At 45.0% G+C, this 23,342-nt stretch overlaps 1 protein-coding gene across 8 annotated transcripts in view; it reads left to right on the forward strand.

The window, feature by feature from the left end:
• The window catches only part of LOC309807093 (uncharacterized protein), a 142,066-nt gene that overhangs the window by 58,782 nt on the left and 59,942 nt on the right, over positions 1-23,342 (forward strand). For 6 of the 8 annotated variants that reach the window (XR_014294491.1, XM_082626327.1, XM_082626328.1 and 3 more), the window contains exons 1-2: positions 10,802-11,233; positions 12,245-12,309. Coding sequence is in view for 7 of the 8 variants with exons in the window: in XM_082626327.1 (XP_082482453.1) it covers positions 11,056-11,233; positions 12,245-12,309 (243 nt within the window). In the remaining variant the exon portion in view is untranslated. Of the gene's footprint in view, positions 1-10,542; positions 10,752-10,801; positions 11,234-12,244; positions 12,310-23,342 lie in introns of those variants that run through there. The other 2 variants (XM_082626331.1, XM_082626330.1) reach the window with 1 other exon arrangement.

Consider the following 23,342-nt stretch of genomic DNA (forward strand, 5'->3'; position numbering starts at 1 on the left):
TGCCAGTGGTAGTTTGATAGGGATTGCATTGAATCTGTAGATTGCTTTGGGTAGTAGAGTCATTTTCACAATGTTGATTCTTCCAATCCAAGAACATGGTACATCTCTCCATCTATTTGTATCATCTTTAATTTCTTTCATCAGTGTCTTATAATTTTCTGCATACAGGTCTTTTGTCTCCTTAGGTAGGTTTATTCCTAGATATTTTATTCTTTTTGTTGCAATGGTAAATGGGAGTGTTTCCTTGATTTCACTTTCAGATTTTTCATCATTAGTATATAGGAATGCCAGAGATTTATGTGCATTAATTTTGTATCCTGCACCTCTACCAAATTCATTGATTAGCTCTAGTAGTTTTCTGGTAGCATCTTTAGGATTCTCTACGTATAGCATCATGTCATCTGCAAACAGTGACAGCTTTACTTCGTTTCCGATTTGGATTCCTTTTATTTCCTTTTGTTCTCTGATTGCTGTGGCTAAAACTTCCAAAACTATGTTTAATAAGAGTGGTGAGAGTGGGCAACCTTGTCTTTTTCCTGATGTTAGTGGAAATGGTTTCAGCTTTTCACCATTGAGGACGATGCTGGCTGTGGGTTTGTCATATATGGCCTTTATTATGTTGAGGAAAGTTCCCTCTATGCCTACTTTCTGCAGGGTTTTTATCATAAATGGGTGTTGAATTTTGTCAAAAGCTTTCTCTGCATCTATTGAGATGATCATATGGTTTTTCTCCTTCCATTTGTTAATATGGTGTATCACGTTGATTGATTTGCGTATATTGAAGAATCCTTGCATTCCTGGAATAAACCCCACTTGATCATGGTGTAAGATCCTTTTAATGTGCTGTTAGATTCTGTTTGCTAGTATTTTGTTGAGGATTTTTGCATCTATGTTCATCAGTGATATTGGCCTGTAGTTTTCTTTCTTTGTGACATCCTTGTCTGGTTTTGGTATCAAGGTGATGGTGGCCTCGTAGAATGAGTTTGGGAGTGTTCCTCCCTCTGCTATATTTTGGAAGAGTTTGAGAAGGATAGGTGTTAGCTCTTCTCTAAATGCTTGATAGAATTCGCCTGTGAAGCCATCTGGTCCTGGGCTTTTGTTTGTTGGAAGATTTTTTATCACAGTTTCAATTTCAGTGCTTGTGATTGGTCTGTTCATATTTTCTATTTCTTCCTGATTCAGTCTTGGCAGGTTGTGCATTTCTAAGAATTTGTCCATTTCTTCCAGGTTGTCCATTTTATTGGCATAGAGTTGCTTGTAGTAATCTCTCATGATCTTTTGTATTTCTGCAGTGTCAGTTGTTACTTCTCCTTTTTCATTTCTAATTCTATTGATTTGAGTCTTCTCCCTTTTTTTCTTGATGAGTCTGGCTAATGGTTTATCAATTTTGTTTATCTTCTCAAAGAACCAGCTTTTAGTTTGGTTGATCTTTGCTATCGTTTCCTTCATTTCTTTTTCATTTATTTCTGATCTGATCTTTATGATTTCTTTCCTTCTGCTAACTTTGGGATGTTTTTGTTCTTCTTTCTCTAATTGCTTTAGGTGCAAGATTAGGTTGTTTATTCGAGATGTTTCCTGTTTCTTAAGGTGGGATTGTATGGCTATAAACTTCCCTCTTAGAACTGCTTTTGCTGCCTCTCCTAGGTTTTGGGTCGTCATGTCTCCATTGTCATTTGTTTCTAGGTATTTTTTAATTTCCTCTTTGATTTCTTCAGTGATCACTTCGTTATTAAGTAGTGTATTGTTTAGCCTCCATGTGTTTGTATTTTTTTACAGCTCTTTTCCTGTAATTGATGTCTAGTCTAATAGCATTGTGGTCGGAAAAGATACTTGATACAATTTCAATTCAAAAAAAAATTTTTTTAGCTAAGTAGTATTCCATTGTATGTATATATATCACATCTTCCTTACCCATTCATCTCTTAATAAACACTTAGCTTGCTTCCATATGTTGTCAATTGTAAATAATGCTGCCATGAACATTAGGGTGCATATATCTTTTCAAATTAATGTTTTTTGGTTTTATTTTTTTCGATATATATCCAGGAGTGAAAATGCTGTGTCATATGGTAGTTCTAATTTTTTTTACAAGTTTATTGGAGTACAATTGATTCACAATGGTGTATTAGTTTCTGCTTTATAACAAAGCGAATCAGTTATACATATACACCTGTTCCCATATCCCCTCCCTCTTGTGTCTCCCTCCCTCCCACCCTGCACCCCTCTTTACCGCTTCCCAGCAGGTGCACTGTCCTCTCCCTGCTGGACTCTCCCCCTCCCTCCCATTCCTCTTCCACGGCCTGGTGGGAGAGTGGGGAGAGGGACAAGGAAACTTAGGGGAAGCAGCAACGTTTCAGCCTTATAAGAGTGAGATAATGGCTTCCGTGGTGGTGCAGTGGTTGAGAGTCCACCTGCCGATGCAGGGGACACGGGTTGGTACCCCGGTTCAGGAAGATCCCACATGCCGCGGAGTGGCTGGGCCCATGAGCCATGGCCGCTGAGTCTGCGCGTCCGGAGCCTGTGCTCCGCAACGGGAGAGGCCACAACCGTGAGAGGCCCGCGTACCCCCCCCCAAAAAAAATAAATAAAGAATGAGATAAGTATGTAAAAAAAGATCCCAGGTACATCGACTCACTGGATTAAAAAGTTACGTTAAAACATGCCATTTGGCAAAGCTCTTTGGCTGAATGTTTACTGACACTGCGTTCAGAATTCTGTACTGGGGGAGTACACGTCCGCTCCCCTCAGGCACCTTTGAGTCCAAGAGCCATTTGGAGAAGCTAAAATCATAGAAAACTACAGGTGCTCACGCACCCTTCAAAGGGTGTCTACAAACACACACACACACACACACACACACACAAAGGGCACCTTTGGATGTCACAAAGTCCATGGATTGTCCAAAGCCTGCCCCTTGATTCCAGTTAAGAAGTTCTAGTCTACTTATCAAAATCTTGAGAATGTGGTATCACTGTTGACCCAGAGATTTCACTACCTGAATAAAAATGTCACATGTACAAAATACTAAATGGAAAAAACTCCAGTTCAACACAGATTATTTTTCTGAATAAAAATGTCACATGCACAAAAAGACTAAATGGAAAAATTTCCAATTCCAGACAGGTTATTTTTCTATGAGGGTAGGAAGTATATGGTAGCCGAGATGCAGAGAAGAAAATAGCCAACTCAGGGTCATGCAGTGTCACTGGAAGCTTCTTCTGAACCTCCCAACTCGTACTTCCACTCCTCCCCTTTGGGTCTGAGTCTTGCTTTTTTTCTTGGGTTTCCCTGGTGGCACAGTGGTCAAGAATCCGCCTGCCGATGCAGGGGACACAGGTTCGAGCCCTGGTCCGGGAAGATCCCACATACCGCGGAGCACCTAACGCCCATGCGCCACAACTACTGAGCTTGCAAGCCATAACTCCTCAGCCCGCGAGCCACAACTACTGAGCCCATGCGCCTAGGGCCCATGCTCTGCCGCAAAGAGAAGCCACCTCAATGAGAAGCCTGCACACTGCACCGAAGAGTAGCCCCCGCTCGCCGCGACTAGAGAAAGCCTGCGCACAGCAACGAAGACCCAACGCAGCCGAAAATAAGTAAAACAAAAATCTTAAGGAAAAATAAAAGAATTCTCATTGTTGTGCAACCATCCCGACCATCCATCTCCAGAATGTTTTCATCCTGTCCAAGTGAAACTCTGTCCCCATTAAACACTGACTCCCCATCCCCCTCCCAGCCCCTGACACCCACCACTCCACTTTCTGTCTCTCTGAATTTGACCCGTCTGGGGACCTCACAGAAGTGGAATCATGTAACATTTGTCCATTTGTATCTGACTTATCCACTTAGCTTAATGTCTTCGCATGTCATCTGTGTGGTAGCCTGTGTCAAAATTTCCTTCCTAGACCCCAAAGCCAGTGTGGACAGTACACAGTACACAGTGAGTGAGAAGGAAATAAAACCGTGGGTCTGAAGAAGTTCAGATGTTTGCCAAGTGCAGTGGGAAAGCAGTGAATGAGAGGTGTCCTGATCCAGTTTGCACTGAAAGGGGAACAATTGATTTTGGCTGCTGCATAAATGGATGGGGTGGGGATTCAGTAAGAGTGGAAGTTGGGAGACCCAGATAAGGTTAGGAATTTGGCGTGGTAGTCCAGGAAGACGATGTCTGAGAAGATGGAGAGAAGTAAACAGGTTCTCTGTATTTGAAGGGAGAATCAGCAAGGCTCATCGGGGGATCAGATTGCGGGGAGGTAGTGGGGCGCTGTTCTGTTTACTCTGTGTGCACGTGTGTGCTTATGCCTCTACTGCTGAGACTTAATTGTTTCTACAAAGAAACACTAACCTTTCCTCTTAAAAGTGGAATTGTTAAATTTTCACTGTTCATACAAAGAAATGTCAATCTTTGAAAAATACATAAATGGTCTTTGTATCAATTAGAAACTTTCCTTCCTGTTTGTGGGTGAATAATATCTGTTGTGTGAATATACACACTACATTTTCTTGATCCATTCATCTGTCAGTGAACACTTGGTTTGTTTCCACATTTTGGCTCTGAATCTTGCTTTTGAATTATTGTTTGGACTTTGATGAGAAGTATCTGTGTTGTTCAGGATGTGCCCAGAGGTTTATTCTGTCTTCTGATCACTTCCATATTTCTAATTAGCCCTAGCAATGCATACATAGAGTCAAATCAGTTCATCCAAGGTGCAGGGACTGAGTGTCTCTTTGGTTTGCACTCGTGGACTTTCTGAGATGTTCTAGGTCTCAGAGGCCGTGCAAAGAGTGTCTGAGGTCCTCCAGAGCTGCCACAGCCTGGCTCTCCTCAGGGTCTGCACTGCTGGGAAAAGCACTGCTGCTTGAGGACCTGTGTCCCTCTGCTGTAGACGTTGCATTGTTAGGAGGCAAATGAATTCAGATTTGCGTTCCTCATGCTTTCAACCATCACAGCTGATTGGGTCCTTGTATAACAAAACAGAAGTTCACTCTCCCTCTTGGCTAACAGGCTTTCAAATATTAGAAGGTTGGTATTCTGTCCCCATGAAAATTTCTCTTGTGTACTGTGAAATACCCTGATTGCTTTATCTAGTCTTCAGATCTGGATTTGCATAATCCCACCCCACCGCACCTTGTCCAAATGCGCTACAGTCGGGTGGGACCCATCTTAAGATGTGTTGGTATGTTGTCCAAAAATGGCGTAAACAGCCCAGATTGAATGTGATGTTGTAAGTGAGCAGGACCTTGTGGGGCCTTCCTGGGACGGATTCTCCCCATGTCTTCTGCCTGCTTCTTGTCTTTAGAAAATTTTAGCCTCCTAGCCTTCCGTGAGTTGGAAACAAACAATTTAATCAGAGAAGGGAGAAAGTGCCAAAAGCAAGGAAAAGAGTCCCAAAAGACCAAATAATACTAGTGTAGCCGTTAAACAAAGTCAAGGACCTTTAGTTCCTCCTCAAGGGCTGTAGATACTGTTCTGAGCCACGTCCTTGGAGCTGTTTTGCAGAGACTGAAGCCCCCAGCAGGGGGGAGGAAGGTAACTGCATGCTGCCCACAAGCACGTAGACCCCAGACCAGCTGGAACCAGCCGGTTGATGATGTTGACCTCAGATTACCTCACCACCAACCAATCGGAAGAATGTCCACAAGCTGACCACACACGCCTCAACCTCCTCTCCCTCACCCCACTCGTTTGTAATTCACTTTAAACATTTTTTAAATTTTATATTGGGAGTATAGTTGATTTACAGTGTTGTGTTAGTTTCCGGTGTACAGCAAAGTGATTCAGTTATATGGACACAGATATCTATTCTTTTTCAGATTGTTTTCCCATTTAGGTTATTACCGAATTTTGCTTTTTTTTCATGGTGCTGTGTGGCTTGTAGGATCTCAGTTCCCCGACCAGGGATTGAACCCGGGCCACGGCCGTGAAAGACCAGAATCCTAACCTCTGGGCCACCAGGGAACTCCCTAGGTTAATACAGAATATTGAGTAGAGATCCCTGTGCTCTACAGGAGGTCCTTGTTGATTTCCTGTTTTATATATAGTTGTGTGCATATGTTAGCCCCAACCTCCTGATCTATCCCTCTCCCCCACCTTTTCCCTTTGGTAAACCTAAGTTTTTTTTCTATGTCTGTGAGTCTGTTTCTGTTTTGTTAAGAAGTTCATTCATATCACTGTTTTAGATTCCACATAGGAGTGATAGCATATGGTATTTGTCTTTGTCTGACATCCTTCACTTAGTATGATAATCTCTAGGTCCATCCATGTTGCTGCACATGGCATAATCTCATTCTTTTTTATGGCTGAGTAGTATTCCATCACACATATGTACCACATCTTCCCTATCCATCCCTCTGTCGATGGACATTTAAGTTGCTTCCATGTCTTGGCTATTGTAAATCGTACTGCTGTACATATTGGGGTGCATGTGTCTTCTTGAATTATGGTTTTCTCTGGGTATATGCCCAGGAGTGGGATTGCTGGGTCCTACGGTAGCTCTAGCTTTAGTGTTTTGAGGAACCTCCACACTGTTCTGCACAGCGGCAGCACCAGTGTACATTCCCACCAACAGCCTCACCCCATCTGTAAACACCTTTCCCTGAAAGCCACTGGGGAGTGGGGGCCTTTTGAGCCCTAGATACCTGGACCCCTTGCTTGTTGCCCTGCCATAAACGTGGCACTTTCCTTCACCGTGACCCGTGTCAGTAGATTGGCTTTAGTGCGTGCGGGCGAGTGGACCCAAGTTTGGTTCAGTAACAGCGTGTTTGGAGATAAGCAAAACTATCACCTCTCCTCCTCTCTTTTCCTCCTGTGGATGCAGTTTAATATAACAACGGCTGTAGCTCTCGTGCAGAAATATCAGTAGGGTGAAGCAGAAGTGCTTCGTCAATACAATCCTTTGGGCATGAGAGTCACGTGGAGAAAATATTCCAACACAGATGCCTGGACCCAGCCTCACAGATTCTAATTCCACAGCACTGAGCCAGGGCCTAATTTTAACCTTCTCAATTGACATGCTTCTGATTTGGAAATGACTGGGTGGGATGTGCCACCCAGGCTGGTGCAGTAGGGGGTCTTCAAGGCGTCGTTGAATGCAATAAGCAGGAGGGAGGTGAACCGTGACCTGGATTTCAACCAGGCAGCCTCTGTCAGGGCTGTGGCCGGGCCATGGGTCCACAGCTGAGCGGACGTCTGTGTCAGCCTGCAGTCCTCCTGCCAACGGGTCCGTGACAAGCCCTCCGGCGGCCTGGTGCTGCTGCGGATGAGCAGCCCTGGGATCGGAGTTCAGCCCAGGCACCTACCTGGTACATACATAGTGCATGTGCTTGTGAGGAAACCGCCCTCTCCACCAGGAAGCCTGGAGCACATCCTCCCGTACAGCCCTCAGAGGGGACCAACCCTGCTGACACCTTGATCTCAGACTTGCAGCCTGCGTAAATGTCGGACAGTGCATTTGTGTTGCTTAAGCCCGCCAGTGTGTCGTATTTTGTGACGCAGCCCAAGTAAACTGCTACGACCTGTATTTTGAATAAGAAGGAATTCACATGAGACGGTCACTTTCCTGCTTCCCCTGCCTTTATTTTTTTAATTTTTATTTGTAAAAAATTATTTATCTCTCTTAGGCTGCATCGTGTCTAATTGCAGCACGCGGGCTTAATTGCCCCGTGGCGTGTGGGATCTTAGCTCCCGGACCAGTGTTCCCAGGCTTTGAACCCACGTACCCTGTATTAGAAGGCGGATTCTTTACCACTGGAACACCAGGGAAGTCCCTCCCCTGCCTTTAAATTAAGACGTGTCGCTGAGCTTCAAAGAAGAGCCTGTCCTTTTCTGTTAGATTACAAACTTGAGTTTTCTTCTTAAACATTGCGTTTCCTGGTTGTGGTAGATGTGTTAGTGTTGAAAAAAATGGTTGAGAGACTTTAAGAGGAAAATGATTTTACAAATCCTGAAGATGGGTGCCAGTTATCTTGATAAAATTGGTATGTTAAGAGACCCAAAATAAACAGGAGAAAACACAGGCAACTACTTAGGAAATGCAGGATGGGAAAGGCTTCTTCAAGTACAGTGTCCAAGCTGATGAAAAGTATGAAGTGAAAGTGAAAGATTTGAACACAAAATATCTTTTTAAGTGTCTGTATAACAGAATGTGAGAGTAAAAAATTAAGTTAAAAAGATAACAGGGATTGACAGATACACACTTTTATATGTAAAATAGATAAACAGTAAGGACCTACTGTATAGCCCAGGGAACTATGTTCAATATCTTGTAATAACCCATAATGGAAAAAAGAACCTGAAAAAGAATACATATATTCTTACATAAATACATGTAACTGAGTCACTTTGCTGTACACCTGAAATATTGTAAACGAAGTATACTTCAATAAAAATAGATAAGTGACCAAGTAGGGAAAATATCTGTATTTAATAGAAATGCAGATACAAAAAGAGAAAGCTTTATATTGTAAATCTCCATATATATGAAGAGATCTTAATGAAAGCAAACTAAAAGGTGGCCATTGCTGCTTCTGGTCAAGGTGAAATCGCAGGGTCCAGGTTTACCCTCCTAGCTTCAACAACTTTAAAAAGGGGGAAATGTATGAAATGACAGTTTTTCACCTTTTGGAGAGAGGGGTGAGTCGTGAGAGACATCAGCTCACTGCTGGACATCCTGTTCATTGGGATGACTCTGTACTTATTATTCCCTTTTTTAGAGCATTTCCTCAAGACAACTTGTAATAGAAAGACTTGCAGAGAGTGTCCAGGGCAGGGGGCTGGGGAGCCCAGCATGTCTCTGGGCTGGAGGGATAGAGTGAGGTGTTGAGGTGGGCACAGCAGCTGGGGTTCACAGGCCACCCCAGTCTTCTGCTGAGACACGGTCAGTGCACGTGGGTGAGGTGAGAACTGGAGGCCTGGTGGCGTGCTCATGGGCGCACTGCCCTTCCAAGGCGCTTCCCAGCAAGGTACTCCGTGTAGCTGATGTCCTTACGTGGTGAACTTGGAAAATGCGAGAAATGCGCCCTGGAGGTTTGCCAGGCTCAGGCTCAGAGGAGGTGTGGTCGCTGTCATTCCCACACAAGCAGCATTTCATCAGTGAGAATTCAGGCAGAGGCCACAGTCAGCAGCAGCAAGAACTGGAAAAGACCATTCTTGGCTCTAAGCAGCCACTTCCAAGAGCAGTTTTGGAGAAGCACACATTTTGTGCAGGATTCATTTAATGTGGCAGTTCAGCTGGGGAAATCAGGAATGGGTTAGGTGCTTATTCATTTGCATGAATCATCACTTCTTATTTCCGTTTTTAGAGGATTTCCTCAAGACGCTTGTAATAGAAATACTTCCTCTGTCCTTTTCGTAAGTATCTAAATCTTTTTAAAAGCTAAATCAGTCTCTTGCCAGCATTACAACCCAGGAATGTTTATGTTAAGGACCTGAGAGCTATCTTCTTTATCTCTCTGTCACCAGGGGAGTTTAGGCTAGGTGTTAGGCACTTTCCTCTGAGCTATAAGTACGTGCTTGTCCTAGAGATAGGAGAAGTTGTCTTTCTCCTTTGGATAAAGGGTATTAACTAGCATGGACAACCACCGAGATGACCAGGTGAATTTAGGATGTACTCTGAAAGAATGTATGCCATTTTTATGGTGGTGTCAAGTCTATTCCCATGAGGCAAGTTCCCGTTTATCTTGAGAACCTGTATGCAACAGATTTTATCTGCTGAGCTATAAAAAAAAAGGTGAGGTTGATTTCATTTGCACAAACATTAGTGGTTCACCTGTGGGTGCACAGCACAGTCTGGTTTAATGGTTATTCAACAGTAAAACCGTTTTCTTTATCTCTACATTTGTGGAGAGGATTTTCTCGGTTGGCGAGAGATTTTATTTTTATTTTTATTTTGTGTGTTCGTTAATTAATTAATTAATGAGACTGTGCTGCGCAGCATGCGGGATCTTAGTTCCCCAACCAGGAATCAAACACGTGCCCCCTGCAGTGGAAACTAGGAGTCTTCACCACTGGACCACCAGGGAAGTCCCTGGAGATTTTATTTTTAACTTTTCCCCTAGCAGCTTTTAAGGAACAGTTGGCCAAGAACACAGTTATATTATTTCACCCCCAGTGATAAATAGTGATAAATCATTACCCTTCTGATTCCATTTTTGAAAAATGATATTTTTACCTAACATAAACAGTATCCTCTTTAAGAGGTAAGATCCCAGGTATCTGTTTTCTGTTTTCGGTTTGTGTGTACGTTCTGATTTTCGTAGTTTTTAATGTGTTGGTTGTGTAATCTAAACAGCTACAGTTTCTATTTTCCTTTCCTTCCGTGGGCAATATTAGTTTGTGTCATGGCTGGGCACTTATTGTATTCTAGGATTTGAATGAAAGTTGTAGCGTTTCAGTTAAGCGAACATGATACCCTCCTTCCCTTCTCCTGGTGGTGGGGGAATCTCAGATGTAACCCGAAATGTCCCAGGGCCGGGAAGGGACCAGGGACCCTGGAGACCATCACACAGCCCCCACTTGAGGCCACACCTTTCCTTGATCCCTAACAGGAGTGAAGACAAATGGGCAATGGAGTCCCTGGTCCAGGCGGCACACCCTCGCAGCACAGCAGCACTTGAGCGCCAGATGAGATGGAGACATTTCATACGCTCACTATCTTGACGGCACGGAGACTTCTGGGAGGCTTCTGGAGTCCGGGTACTTGTCCCGCGCTCCTGGCGGGCTTTGGCAGGCGGACTTCGGGCGTCCGCCTGCGCAGGTGCGCCTCATGATGTGTGCGTGTTGGCGCACGCGCACCGTCGCCGCCCCGCCCCCGCTTCCTGTGCGTGCCCAGGTCGTCGCTGGCCGTGGTTCCCCCGTCTTGGCCTCTTGCGGGCGAGCATTTCGGGGCCTGCGGGACGGTGCGCTGTCCGGGCCGGCCGGCAGCCCGCGGGAGCGGGCTGTGCGGGCGAGGGTTTGCGTGGGCCGGGCGGAGGCTGGAACTGTGACCTCCGAGCTCGAGCCGTGGAGCCCGCGTTTGGGCCGGAGTGGCCGGGCGGCCGGCGGCGGTGCAGTGCCCGACCATGTGCAGCGCGGGGCCAAGCGAGGTCCCGGGAGGGACGTGGGCCCAGAGCCGGCTCCTCTGGCCCAGTGGTCTCGGGAGGCGGAGCGGAGGGACCCCGAGAGAGGAGCGCGCCCGAGGAGCAGCCCCCGGACCGGAGCCTCGGGAGCCCGCGGGGCCGGTGAGCGAGTCCCGACGGGGTAGGTGTTGCGTTTGCAGGCCTGTAGTTGGTTGTGGAGCCTGCGGCCCTTGAAGAGCAGGGCTTGGGGTAGCCCGCCCTGGGCCCCGCGGTAGAGCCACCTGGAGGGTTTGACCGCTTCCCGGAGGTGGAGGGGCCGGGCTGGAGGACAGGGCCTGCTGCTCCGGATGGGGTTCCCCTGGGACTTGTGAGCTCTGGGTGTCCTGGGGGAGCAGGGTCCACAGGCTCGGCCGGGACGTGCCGCGTCTTCCCCTCCGTCCAACCCCGATCCTCCACCTCCTCCTCGTCCTCCCCCTCCTGTCGCCCTCTCGGCATCTCGCACGTGTGTCTCGAGGCGCGTCAGCACCTTGGTTGTCTACTGTAAGCGTCTGCCGCCCCCCTGGGTTGTGCCCTGTGGAGTCGCCCAGTGTAATCGGTGCAGGACGAGTCTGCAGGGCTTCTGTCCTGCTGCCTCGGGTGAGGAAGGAAGCGATGGGGCCTGAGGAGGGAGATGACTTGTCCTAGACCCTCACCGGGTGTGCACGTGGGGTCGCTCACAGGACTCCAAACTCCTAGGGCAGGTGTTCTGTCCACTTAAAGTCAGTTTTAATAAAAGATGTTTTTGAGCGTTGCACTTAAGTTTGTAAAGTTTGTACAAATCATTGCAAGACTGAAACGCACCTGAGTGTGTTCCTTTATTCTGGGTATCCTGTGGATTTTCTGATCTAAGTTGTTAACAGACTGAGAAGAGATAAACTATAAGCGTTTTTTAATTTCATATTTAATGACGGAGGTTTATTTTAATAGGATTCAATGTACACTCGCTACGGAAAAATAAAGTATCCCCTCAGGTACCACAGCCACGTGGGAGCTACAGACCTGAGGGTGGTTGCTCCCTCCTTATTCTCACAGGCCCTTCTGAAGGTGAAAGGACGGGTCTCCCACAGGTGTCTCTTGTGGAGCGCGAGGCGGGTGCTCGTGCATCCCGAGCCGCTTCAGTCGTAGCTTCACTGCCTGCGTTTTCCTTCTCCAGGTCCGCCTCCACTGTCACAGTCCTGCACGTTGTTCCAAGAGCAGCGGAAAATGAATCAGCCTCTGGTGAGTTTGCTGTTTATGTGTTTACCTGCTGCTGTTCTTTTGTGATAACACCTTGGGAGGCGAATAGTTCAAAAGTTAAAATGGGAAAGTAGGAGTAGGTAAAAGATGTGGTTAGACAAAGCGTAGAGGAGCAGGTCAGCACCAAGTGTTTCTGGCACGTTCTACGTGTAGATCCCAGGATCCTCTTAGAGCCACAGTACAAGCCTCGTGTTCTTGACATTTGTGGCAAAACACCATCCCTTGCTTGACTTACACGGTCCTGCCGAAGCTCTTTTGTTCTCGAGCATTAAAAGGTTTCCTTGAGGATCCCGCTATAGGCCGCGAGCCTTCCTGAGCAACAGCCCCTAACGTGTTGACGTTGGTGCCTTCCTTGTGCTTCCTGTAAGCCGAGAGCGTGCTGTCCAGGGAGCACTCAGTGCATATAACTTGTCTGTTCAGTAGAACACCGTTGTCACATAGGTACATTGTTTTCAGTGCTCAGTCGAGGGATGCAATGAGGATCATCTGGAAGAACAGCCTTGTCACCCTTCCAGTAAATTGAGCTCTTTGTCTCTTACAATCTCAGAGGGTCGCGTTACACACCATGCAGTGAGGTCTCTGGCAAAGATTCTTGTTTCCCAGCTGAATTGTATCGTGCAGCCTGCGGTCTTGGTTCTGCCCCTCCACGGAACCTGATCCGGTTGAGGTGACCTGGCATCCAGCATACAAAGCAGTGGAGATTTGCCAGTCGTCACCTCAGACCACTGTCGCCTTGCCATCTGCAGAGTCTGCTCTGTTGGTTTCTGTGACAGATCTCTCCTTGCTGTCTTCCTGACTGATTCTTTCTTCCGCCCTCTTTGTGTGTTGTCTTTTCACCCTTGGTTCATGACTCTTCAACCCGTCTGATCTCACCCTCTGGTGCTTTTCACCTCCAACTCTGTCGGTTCTCCCACCTGGACCAGATAGATGCCTCTGTCCAGCCACTTGCCAGCATCTCTATGGAGTTTGTCCAAAGGGCACCTCGGATTACTAGATCCAGTAGATCCAGAAATGGTTATTTACAGCTCCCCTGCCCCTTGCCTTGTCCTGTTGTCCCTGGCGACTCATCGTTGCATCATCCAGCCTGTCACCTGCCCAGAAAAATGAGTTCATTCTAAAGGCCTTCTCCATCCTCTGTTACCACGTTGTAGTGTGAGGCTTGTTAATGTCGTCTTCTAAATGGTTTTTATTCGTTCTCCTTCATCCCATACTTGCTACCATTAAAACAGCTTATCTTTTCATTCCTGTAGTTACAGAAACTTTTCTTCTGTGCCGCTACCTCTTTCGTCCAGCAGCTCAAGTGTATTCTCCACGCTGAGTATTTCTCCTAAAATATGAATCACAGCATTTTGTCTGCATGTGGGAAGCACTTTAGAGGTTCCCTGGGTGACTGGACAAACGAGGTTGCCGTTCTGTGGAGCCATTAACCATCGAGCCCAGCACTGGGGGGAGATCGTACCTCGCTGATGATGCGTTTGGATGGATCTGTGGGGTAAAATCCTGATCGGAGAGGCTTAGGAGAGAGGAGTGGGAGAACTGGGTTTGTTCTGGTTCCAACTTTTTCAAGACATTTTGCTGAGACGGGGAAAATAGAAACTGGACAGTAGCTGGGGTAGGAGCTGAGGTCCGGGGAGGATGTTGTGTTGTGTTGTGTTGTGTTGTGATGGGAGAAATAACAGTGGGAATGATCCAGTAGATGCGTGTGGGGGAGGGGAGAGCTGCTGCCCGTGGTCCTGGAGTGGGGAGGGGATGGCTGAGCAGGGTTGCAGGTGGGGAAGCCCTCCGATGGCTTCTCTGTTCTCAGGGGAGCAGCTCCTCAGCTGAGGGTGAGGGTGAGGTTGGGGGTTTGAGGGGAGAGCAGAGCTCTGGGGCCCAGCTCCGTCGTGACCATCAGCACACAGTGCGTCCAGCTGGGAAGACTGCACTTGCCTCCCTGCCTGAAAAGCCGTCTCCTTTCTTAAATGTGGGAGTAATTACTCTCTGGGGAGCCTGTGTAATTACATGGGTGCTTCTCAGCTCAAAGCGAATTGAGTGCCAGTTCTGGCCACGGACATTTTCTTCTCTGCTGATGGAAGGGTCCCCAGAGGAAGTGTCCTGCTTGCCTGGCTCTTGGCCTCGAGGACCCTTCACACCATCTAGTGTTGTGTCTTTTATCTTTGACATAAGCATCAAATGTCTTCAGGTTGTGCATGTGATCTTAAGAAGCAATTCCCTGCTTCCAGGAGCTTCTGTTCTCCTCGGGAAAGGCACTTCACAGACGTAATTACAGGAGAGGACGGGAATCCTGCCCGTCGATACGTAGGGAACTCCAGAGTGCTGACAAAGCAGAGCCTGCTTTTATTTATTTATTTATTCATTCATTTTAATTTTTTATTTGTTTACTATTTAACTTATTCAGTTTCAGCTGGGTTGGGTCTCTGTTGCTGCGCGCGGGCTTTGTTCTCTAGTTGCGGCGAGCGGGCGCTACTCTTCGTGGCGGTGCGTGGGCTTCTCATTGCGGTGGCTTCTCTTATTGTGGAGCACAGCTTCTAGGCATGCGGGCCTCAGTAGTTGCGGGTCGTGGGCTCAGTAGTTGTGGCACGCAGGCTCTAGAGCGCAGGCTCAGTAGTTGTGGTGCACGGGCTTAGTTGCTCTGCAGCATGTGGCATCTTCCCGGACCAGTGTTCGAACCCGTGTGCCCACCATTGGCAGACGGATTCTTAACCAGTGTGCGACCAGGGAAGTCCGAGAGCCTGGTTTGAAATGCATTGTCAGAGCACGTGGCTCAGTGACTCGGGGAAGGGGGACGGCCCTCAAGTGCCCAGGACTTGGGTAGCTGCAGAGGTTGGCGAGGCTCTCAGAGCAGCGTGAGGTGGACTGGATGAGGCTCCTGAGGTGCTGGTAAGGACCTCCCTCCTTAGGATGTGGGCCTCCCGTCAGGAAAAGCGGGACGTGAAGGCAGGCAGACCCTGAGTTTGACTGAAGAGCCTCCCCTCTATGCTGGTTTTGGTTTCTTCCTGTGGAGAAACTGAAACGTTGTAATTGGGACAGTGAGTCATCTGCTCAAAAGATGTCATGTGTAGAGACTGTGGACGGCATGAAACGCGGGGTGGGGTGCGGTGGGTCAAGTCAGGGGGACTCTGGGCTCCAGCGCGATGCCCGACAGGAAGGGGCGAGGCCGCGGCGTGTTCCCGCTCATCCTAGGCCCCGGTAAGCAGTATGGACGTTCCCTTGGGGTTTTTCTGAATCGTGAATGAGGTTGAGAGTATTTTCACGTGCTTAGAAGCCGTTTCTTCTTTTTAATTGGTAGACAGTCTTTAGAGCAGTTTTAGGGTTATAGGAGAACCAGAATCGAGCAGACCGCACTTTCCTATACCCGTCCCTCTGGGTTCCCTCCCTTGGTAACATCTCTGGCCTGTGTGGCGCGTCATCTCAGTGATGGCTCGGCATTGACACCTAATTCTCCCCTGGAGTCTGTAGTTTATATCAAGGCTCACTCTCTGTGTCCTACTGTTCAGGTTTGGACAGGTGTGATGACCTGCAGCCACCACTGCAGTGTCACCCAGAACCATTTCACTGCCCGAAACATCCCTGGGGGCCACCTGTTCACCCGCCCAGTGCCCCCAAGCCCCCAACAGCTGCTGGTCTTGTTACTGTCTGTGTATTTTTGCCCTTTCGAGAATGTCACGTAGTTGGAGTCCTTCATTCTGTGGTCTTTTCAGACTGGTGTCTTTCTGTTTTTGTATGAAGGGCCTGTTCATGTCCACTGCCCGTCTTACTGCCCCAATGCTTTCCTGTGGTTTTTTTTTTTTTTTTTTTTTCCTGTGTGCGCGCCTCTCACTGTTGTCTCCTCTCCTGCTTCGGAGCTCAGGCTCCGGACGTGCAGGCTCAGCAGCCATGGCTCAAGGGCCCAGCCGATCCGCGGCATGTGGGATCCTCCCGGTCCGGGGCACGAACCCGTGTCCTCTGCATCGTTTGGCAATGGAAGGCTTCCAGAAGCCTCCCCCTTCCATTGCAGCTGAGGAAGCAGCTCCTCAGCTGAAGGTGTGGGTGAGGTTGGGGGTTTGAGAATAGGCAGTTGGAAGAACTCCTCAGTCTGGAAGACACGATGTGGGAGGGAATCTGAGTAGCTCATGTAACGTGTGTATATTTTATTCACTAAATCTTGAGTTAGCTCTTAAGATTGAGAAGAAGCAGCATTAGGGAATAATAAGCGAGCTGTCCTCCACATCCTAAGACACGGTACCAACTGAGACTATAAATCTGCAGGTCCAGATTCATTCATAGATGGTAGGCTGATGGGAAGCTGTTAGCCAGAGTTAGGGGGTTAGGGAGCAAATCCCCAACTTAGATTCTGTAGAGGGTAACGACCTGCCTCTCTCATGCAGGGGGAGATGGAATTCTCAGCTCGATGCCTCAGGACTCCGGTCCGTTATCATAGCTGTTCTAATCTGTTTCTGAAGTGGTCTTTTCTACAACATTGAAAAAAGTGACTGCATTATCCTGAACATTTTTATCAAGTAACAAATCAGCTGATATAAATGCATAAAGTTGGCTGAAAGCAGGCCAGGATTTCAAAGCCCCTTCGGCATGTCTAGGTTGGGCACACGTCATGGAGCCTAAGAGTTTATTTAGATGGGGAATCTTAAAAAGCTGCGACTAAAAGTGACCATGAAATCATCCAACTTTTAAGTTTGAAAAAGGCTCATTCTTTTTCATATGTAAAAAAGCATTAACTGAGTCATTAAATGAGCTTTTAAAAAAGCCTCCTGTCAAGAGAGTGACAGATACAGAACTTTAAACCCATGCCTCTGGGGCCAGTGCTCTTTCTGTCATAAAATGTTTCTCCCTAACATTTGATGAATCAAAACATACACACACACACACACACACACACACACAATGTTAAGACCCAGTGTTCACTCTTCAACTTGCTTTCAACCATATGGAAACTTTATGGATTGAGTCTTTCAGATATTATTTCAGAGCAGATAAGCCAAACACTATTTCTCTCACCTGGCTCCAAGCACTGTTTAGTCTTCTCCAACTGGGTGTAATTATTCACTAGGGATCTCACCTATTGTTCAACACTCAAACTTGTGATGGCCATGCTGTGGACTCCATTGTCTTGAGAGGAAGGTTTACACACCAAAACATTTGGGTGGGTGAAAGGAACACAGGAGAGGAGACTAGAGGAAAGGTATCGGTAAATATGTAGTGAGTTGTTGCTCTTCTACCTTGATTATGCCTGAATGGCTATTTTTATTAACATGAGCTTGTGCTACATGCTTGATGCATGACACACGCAGACTCCCTTAACTTAGAACATAATTGTGGCACATGTATCTCCAGCTACAAATATAGATACCAAAGAGCCTAAGGAGCTCTGAGAGTCACATACCTTCATTTATTTTTTTGACTTTTTCTTTTTTTGTGAGAATTGAATAGAAATAAAAGCTAAAAAATATCCCTTATTCACCTAGCAATTTCTTCTTATCTTCCTTTTCTCAGGTAACATCTCTAGGAATCCTCCCATACCCAGGAAAAGATAGTTTCTCCTGCTCTTTACAATCAAAACCCCCTGGGCAACCCTTTCTCATACCTTTTATAGTAGAGTGTTGAATTGTGGATTTACTTGTCTGAATCTTCTTTAACCTGTGAGAAAATTGAGTGCAGGGGCTGAATCTTCCAACAGTGTATCTTCCAGTGCCAAGCACAAAAGAGTCAACTGACATGTAGCTTTAAAAAAAAAAGTATCTTGTACATATTGTAAGTGTTCAATACATTTGTACATCAAGTACATGAAATAATCAAGGCTGAGAAATATGATAGGAAAAAATTAATATTAAGGAGGATTTATAAATGAGTAGAAAGGGGATTTTAGGGAAGAAATCATGGTTTAAGATTATTGGTTTTTTTTAACCTGGTATATGTTGCGGATTGCTATACAAGAAAAGGCAGTTCAATACTTTGAAAATGTGTGAAGTCTGTATTCATTAGTTCATCAGCTAAAATAAGGTGGTATGCCCATAGCTGCTCATCTTTCAAAAATTTTCATAAATGTCAACTTGTTGAAAATATTTTTGAAACTAATTTTTCTTTACCTTTTAAATTCTCTTGGAATTAAACATGGTGATTTACCACTAAGACCTTCAAGATGTATTAATTTATTTAGGCCACCATAATAAATTTGAGAGAGTCTTTGTACAGAGATGCATTTTAAAAAACACAGTTAATCACCCAAAAGTAATTTATAAAGGAATTCAAATTTTAACCATTACTCATAAAAAAAAGGTGAAAAAAGGAATTAAATTCATAAAAAGTTGAACATTCCTAAATCTTCATCCCCCTACTCAATTTTCTTGTAGTTCACAGTGCTGCAGAATTCCTAATGCAGAAATCCTCAATTATATCCAGCACTTTTTGGCTTTTCCGTTTTCTTTACAAACCCTCCATTATTTTCTTTTTCTTTTTTTTAAATATCTTTTTTGGAGTATAATTGCTTTACAATGGTGTGTTAGTTTCTGCTGTATAACAGAGTGAATCAGCTATATGTATACATATATCCCCATATCCCCTCCCTCTTGCGTCTCCCTCCCACCCTCCCTATCCCACCCCTCCAGGTGGTCCCAAAACACCGAGCTGATCTCCCTGTGCTATGCGGCCGCTTCCCACTAGCTCTCTAGTATTCTGTACTTGGTAGTGTATATATGTCCATGCTACTCTCTCACATCGTCCCAGCCTCACCTTCACCCTTCCTTGTGTCCTCAAGTCCATTCTCTATGTCTGTGTGTTTATTCCTTTCCTGCTCCTAGGTTGATCAGAACCATTTTTTTTTTAGATTCCATGTATATGTGTTAGCATACAGTATTCGTTTTTCTTTTTCTGACTTACTTCACTCTGTATGACAGACTCTAGGTCCATCCACCTCACTACAAATAACTCAATTTCGTTTCTTTCTATGGCTGAGTAATATTCCGTTGTATATATGTGCCACAGCTTCTTTATCCATTCATCTGTTGATGGACATTTAGGTTGCTTCCATGTCCTGGCTATTGTAAATACAGCTGCAATGAACATTGTGGTCCATGACTCTTTTTGAATTATGGCTTTCTCAGTGTATATGCCCAGTAGTGAGATTGCTGGGTCGTATGGTAGTTCGCTTTTTTAGTTTTTTAAGGAACCTCCGTACTGTTCTCCATAGTGGCTATACTAATTTACATTCCCACCAACAGTGTAGGAGGGTTCCCTTTGCTCCACACCCTCTCCAGCATTTATTGTCTGTAGATTTTTTGATGATGGCCATTCTGACCGGTGTGAGGTGATACCTCATTGTAGCTTTTGATTTGCATTTCTCTAATGATTAGTGATGCTGAGCATCGTTTGATGTGTTTGTTGGCAATCTGTATGTCTTCTTTGGAGAAATGTCTGTTTAGGCCTTACGCCCATTTTTGGATTTGTTTGTTTGTTTTTTTGATATTGAGCTGTGTGAGCTGCTTGCAAATTTTAGAGATTAATCCTTTGTCAGTTGCTTCATTTGCACATATTTTCTCCCATTCTGAGGGTTGTCTTTTCGTCTTGTTTATGGTTTCCATTGCTGTGCAAAAGCCCCATAGCAGTATTGTGAGTGTCACTGAAGCAGACTTGGGTCCACTTATCCACGTGCAATAAACCCAATCTACTGACACTGGGTTGTGGTGAAATAAACTGCCGTGATTTATTGTAAGGCACCATACAAAGAGTCCGGGACAGCTAGTACTCAAAAAGCCTCATTTTCCTGATGGGTTTCAGCAAAGTGTTTTTAAAGGCAAGGTGAGGGAGGGGAGTCCCAAGGTATGTGATCAGCTTGTGCACAGTTCTCTGTTTGGTTGATGGTGAGGTTTCAGGACAGTGTCACAGGGGTTAACGTCATCAATTCTTTGGCTCCAGTAGGCCTGGGGGCTATGTGCTCATGGTCATTAAGTAGTTAACCTTCCATTTGGTGGGAGTTTTAGCATCTGTAAAGCAGGAAATGTGCATCAAATACTGTTATCTATGTACTTCAGAGAGGAGCTAAAGTAGAGGATATGGGGGAGGGTTCTATCCTAGGAAGGCCCCATAGGGTCCTCCTCTGTTACATGAGCCCTGATGTTCTTTCCAAAATCCTCTTAAAGTTGAAGACAGACAGATTGGGTTTCCATTTTTTTGCTACCAAAAGCATCCTAACTTATACACTTGGCATAAAAATACTCTACTAATTTGGTACCTGCTCAGAGGTCTTGCTCAGGGCTGTACACAACTCCAGCTTGTGTCATTCACATTGACATTATTATGAATGGTACCCACTGGAGTTGTGCAGTCCCCAACTTTCATAGTTGTAAAAGGCTGTGCTGCTTTGTATCTGCTCATCTTTCCAGCTCCCCTTCAGTTGTCTTACATATGTGAGCTACAGTTGAGTCAGTTCCAACTACTTTTGCTCTCCAGAGGAACCATGGTATTACTTGGGCTTTTTGTGATCACTTTGTTCCCAATGCCAAATACAGATTCTTCACAGTTTGTTCATCTGACAGAGTCGTGTTTATTCTTTGATGGTCTTCTCAGATATCACCTTTACTCTAAAACTTTTCTGGTCACATCATTTTCCTGCCATAGACCCTAGGCACTCATAGTAAATGACTTTATCAAATGTAAACATAGCACTTTGTGTACATTTCTATCAATGCATCTCATGATGGTTTTATGTTAGTCTTCTGTACTGACCTATGTGCTTTTTGAGCAAACAGATTTTTCTAATTGTGGCCTAGTAGAGGAAACCCTAGCACACAGCAGATGCTTAAAGGACTCTCTCTTTGTGGACTGTTTAATGTATTCATTAACACTCATAATTAACTGAATGAACCAAATCATTTAATATTTACAGTTTTCCACAGCAAGATCTTTTTCGACCCACCACCTAGAGTAATGAAAATAAAAACAAAAATAAATAAATGGGACCTAATGAAACTTAGAAGCTTTTGCACAGCAAAGGAAACCGTAAACAAAATGAAAAGACAACCCTCAGAATGGGAGGAAATATTTGCAAACAAAGCAACTGACAAGGGATTAATCTCCAAAATATACAAACAGCTCATTCAGCTCAATATCAAAAAGACAAACAACCCAATCAAAAAATGGGTGGAAGACCTAAATAGACATTTCTCCAAAGAAGACATACAGGTGGCCAACAAACACATGAAAAGATGCTCAACATCACTAATCATTAGAGAAATGCAAATCAAAATGACAGTGAAGTATTACCTCATACCAGTCAGAATGGCCATCATCAAAAAATCTACAGACAATAAATGCTGGAGAGGGTGTGGAGAAAAGGGTACCCTCCAACACTGTTGGTGGAACTGTAAATTGGTACAGCCGCTATGGAGAACAGTATGGAGGTTCCTTAAAAAACTAAGGATAGAGCTACCATATGACCCAGCATTCCCACTCCTAGGCACATATCCAGAGAAAACCATAATTGGAAAGGATGAATGCACCCCAGTGTTCACTGCAGCACTATTTATAATAGCCAGCACGTGGAAGGAACCTAAATGTCCATCAACAGAAGAATGGATAAAGAAGGTGTGGTACATATATACAATGGAATATTACTCAGCCATAAAAAGGAATGAAATAGTGCCATTTGCAGAGATGTGGTTGGAGCTAGAGATTGTCATACAGAGTGAAGTAAGTCAGGCAGAGAAAAGCAAATATTGTATAGTACCATTTATGTGTGGAATCTAGAAAAATGGTAGAGATGAACTTATTTGCAAAGCAGAAATAGAGTCACAGATGTAGAGAACAACCTTACGGTTACCAAGGGGGGAAGGGGTGGATGGGATGAATTGGGAGATTGGGACTGACATATATAACTACTATGTATAAAATAGGTAACTAATGAGAACCTACTGTATATCACAGGGAACTCTACTCAGTGCTCTGTGGTGACCTAAATGGGAAGGAAATCTAAAAAAGAGCGGATATATGTATATGTATGACTGATTCACTTTGCTGTACAGCAAGAAACTAACACAACATTGTAAAAGAACTATACTCCAATAAAAATCAAATAAAAATTTTAGAGTTTTCAATCCCCCATTATCACATATATCCAGATGCAGCAATATTTACTTCTTCTATCAGTTGCCAATGTCAACTAAAAAAACCCAAACAATAGCAGCATAGTAAGGAGAAACTTTACTCAAAAGGGTAAGTGCAAGGAGGGGCCTATTGCAATTGGGGGAGGAGAACTATTGCATTAGGGAGAATGCTGTGACCCTAAGATCTGCAAGCCTCTCAGTGGTTAATCAAAAGGGGTTTTTCTTCTCTTGAGAGGAAGTAACAAGGGTATTAAGGGTAGGGTGTGGGCAAATGGGATAAAAGAGTAGCTTGAGTGGGTGGTAGATCAGAGAATATTTTACCCTGAGGTCAGCCTGTTCTTAGGAGAGATTATCTGTTGACTCAGTCTGACAGTGAGTCCGAGTTCTGGAGCCTGGAGGAAGGAGTGAAACTTTACAGTTTGATTAATAAGCAGTTTGTTCCAATTGATTAGTAGGAATAAACACTTCAGATGATAATTTATGAGACAAAAAAAATGGCAATTTGGAATATCTTTGTCTGGCATTGCCATAGGTAAACAAGAGGAGGCATCTGTGGTGGTTCTTAGGAATAAGCTGTTTTCCACAACACAAAGGGCAGAGGGATATCTTAACTTTTGCTGTTTTCCAGGATTCGAGGGCTCAGGTAAAATTCCACATTGTCACTAATAATAGTTTTCAGTATCGAAGGACACAATTAGACTATATAAAACTTTATTTTCTTTTGCAGTGGTCATCACACAGCCAAGCAAATGTATCCACTTGTTAAATTTAATTACCTTTTATCTTAGAGAGTTCCCCCATATTAAATAGGTCGGAAATTTTTATAAAGAATCAAATATTGCTTTCCTGTCTGAAAAGTGTGGACTGAGTATCAGAGACTTATCAGATTCCTTGCAAGCTAAAGTCACCTTCATTCACTTG

The sequence above is a fragment of the Mesoplodon mirus genome (assembly GCF_964341445.2).
Source record: "Mesoplodon mirus genome assembly, chromosome: 7".
NCBI classification, from domain to species: Eukaryota; Metazoa; Chordata; class Mammalia; order Artiodactyla; family Ziphiidae; genus Mesoplodon; species Mesoplodon mirus.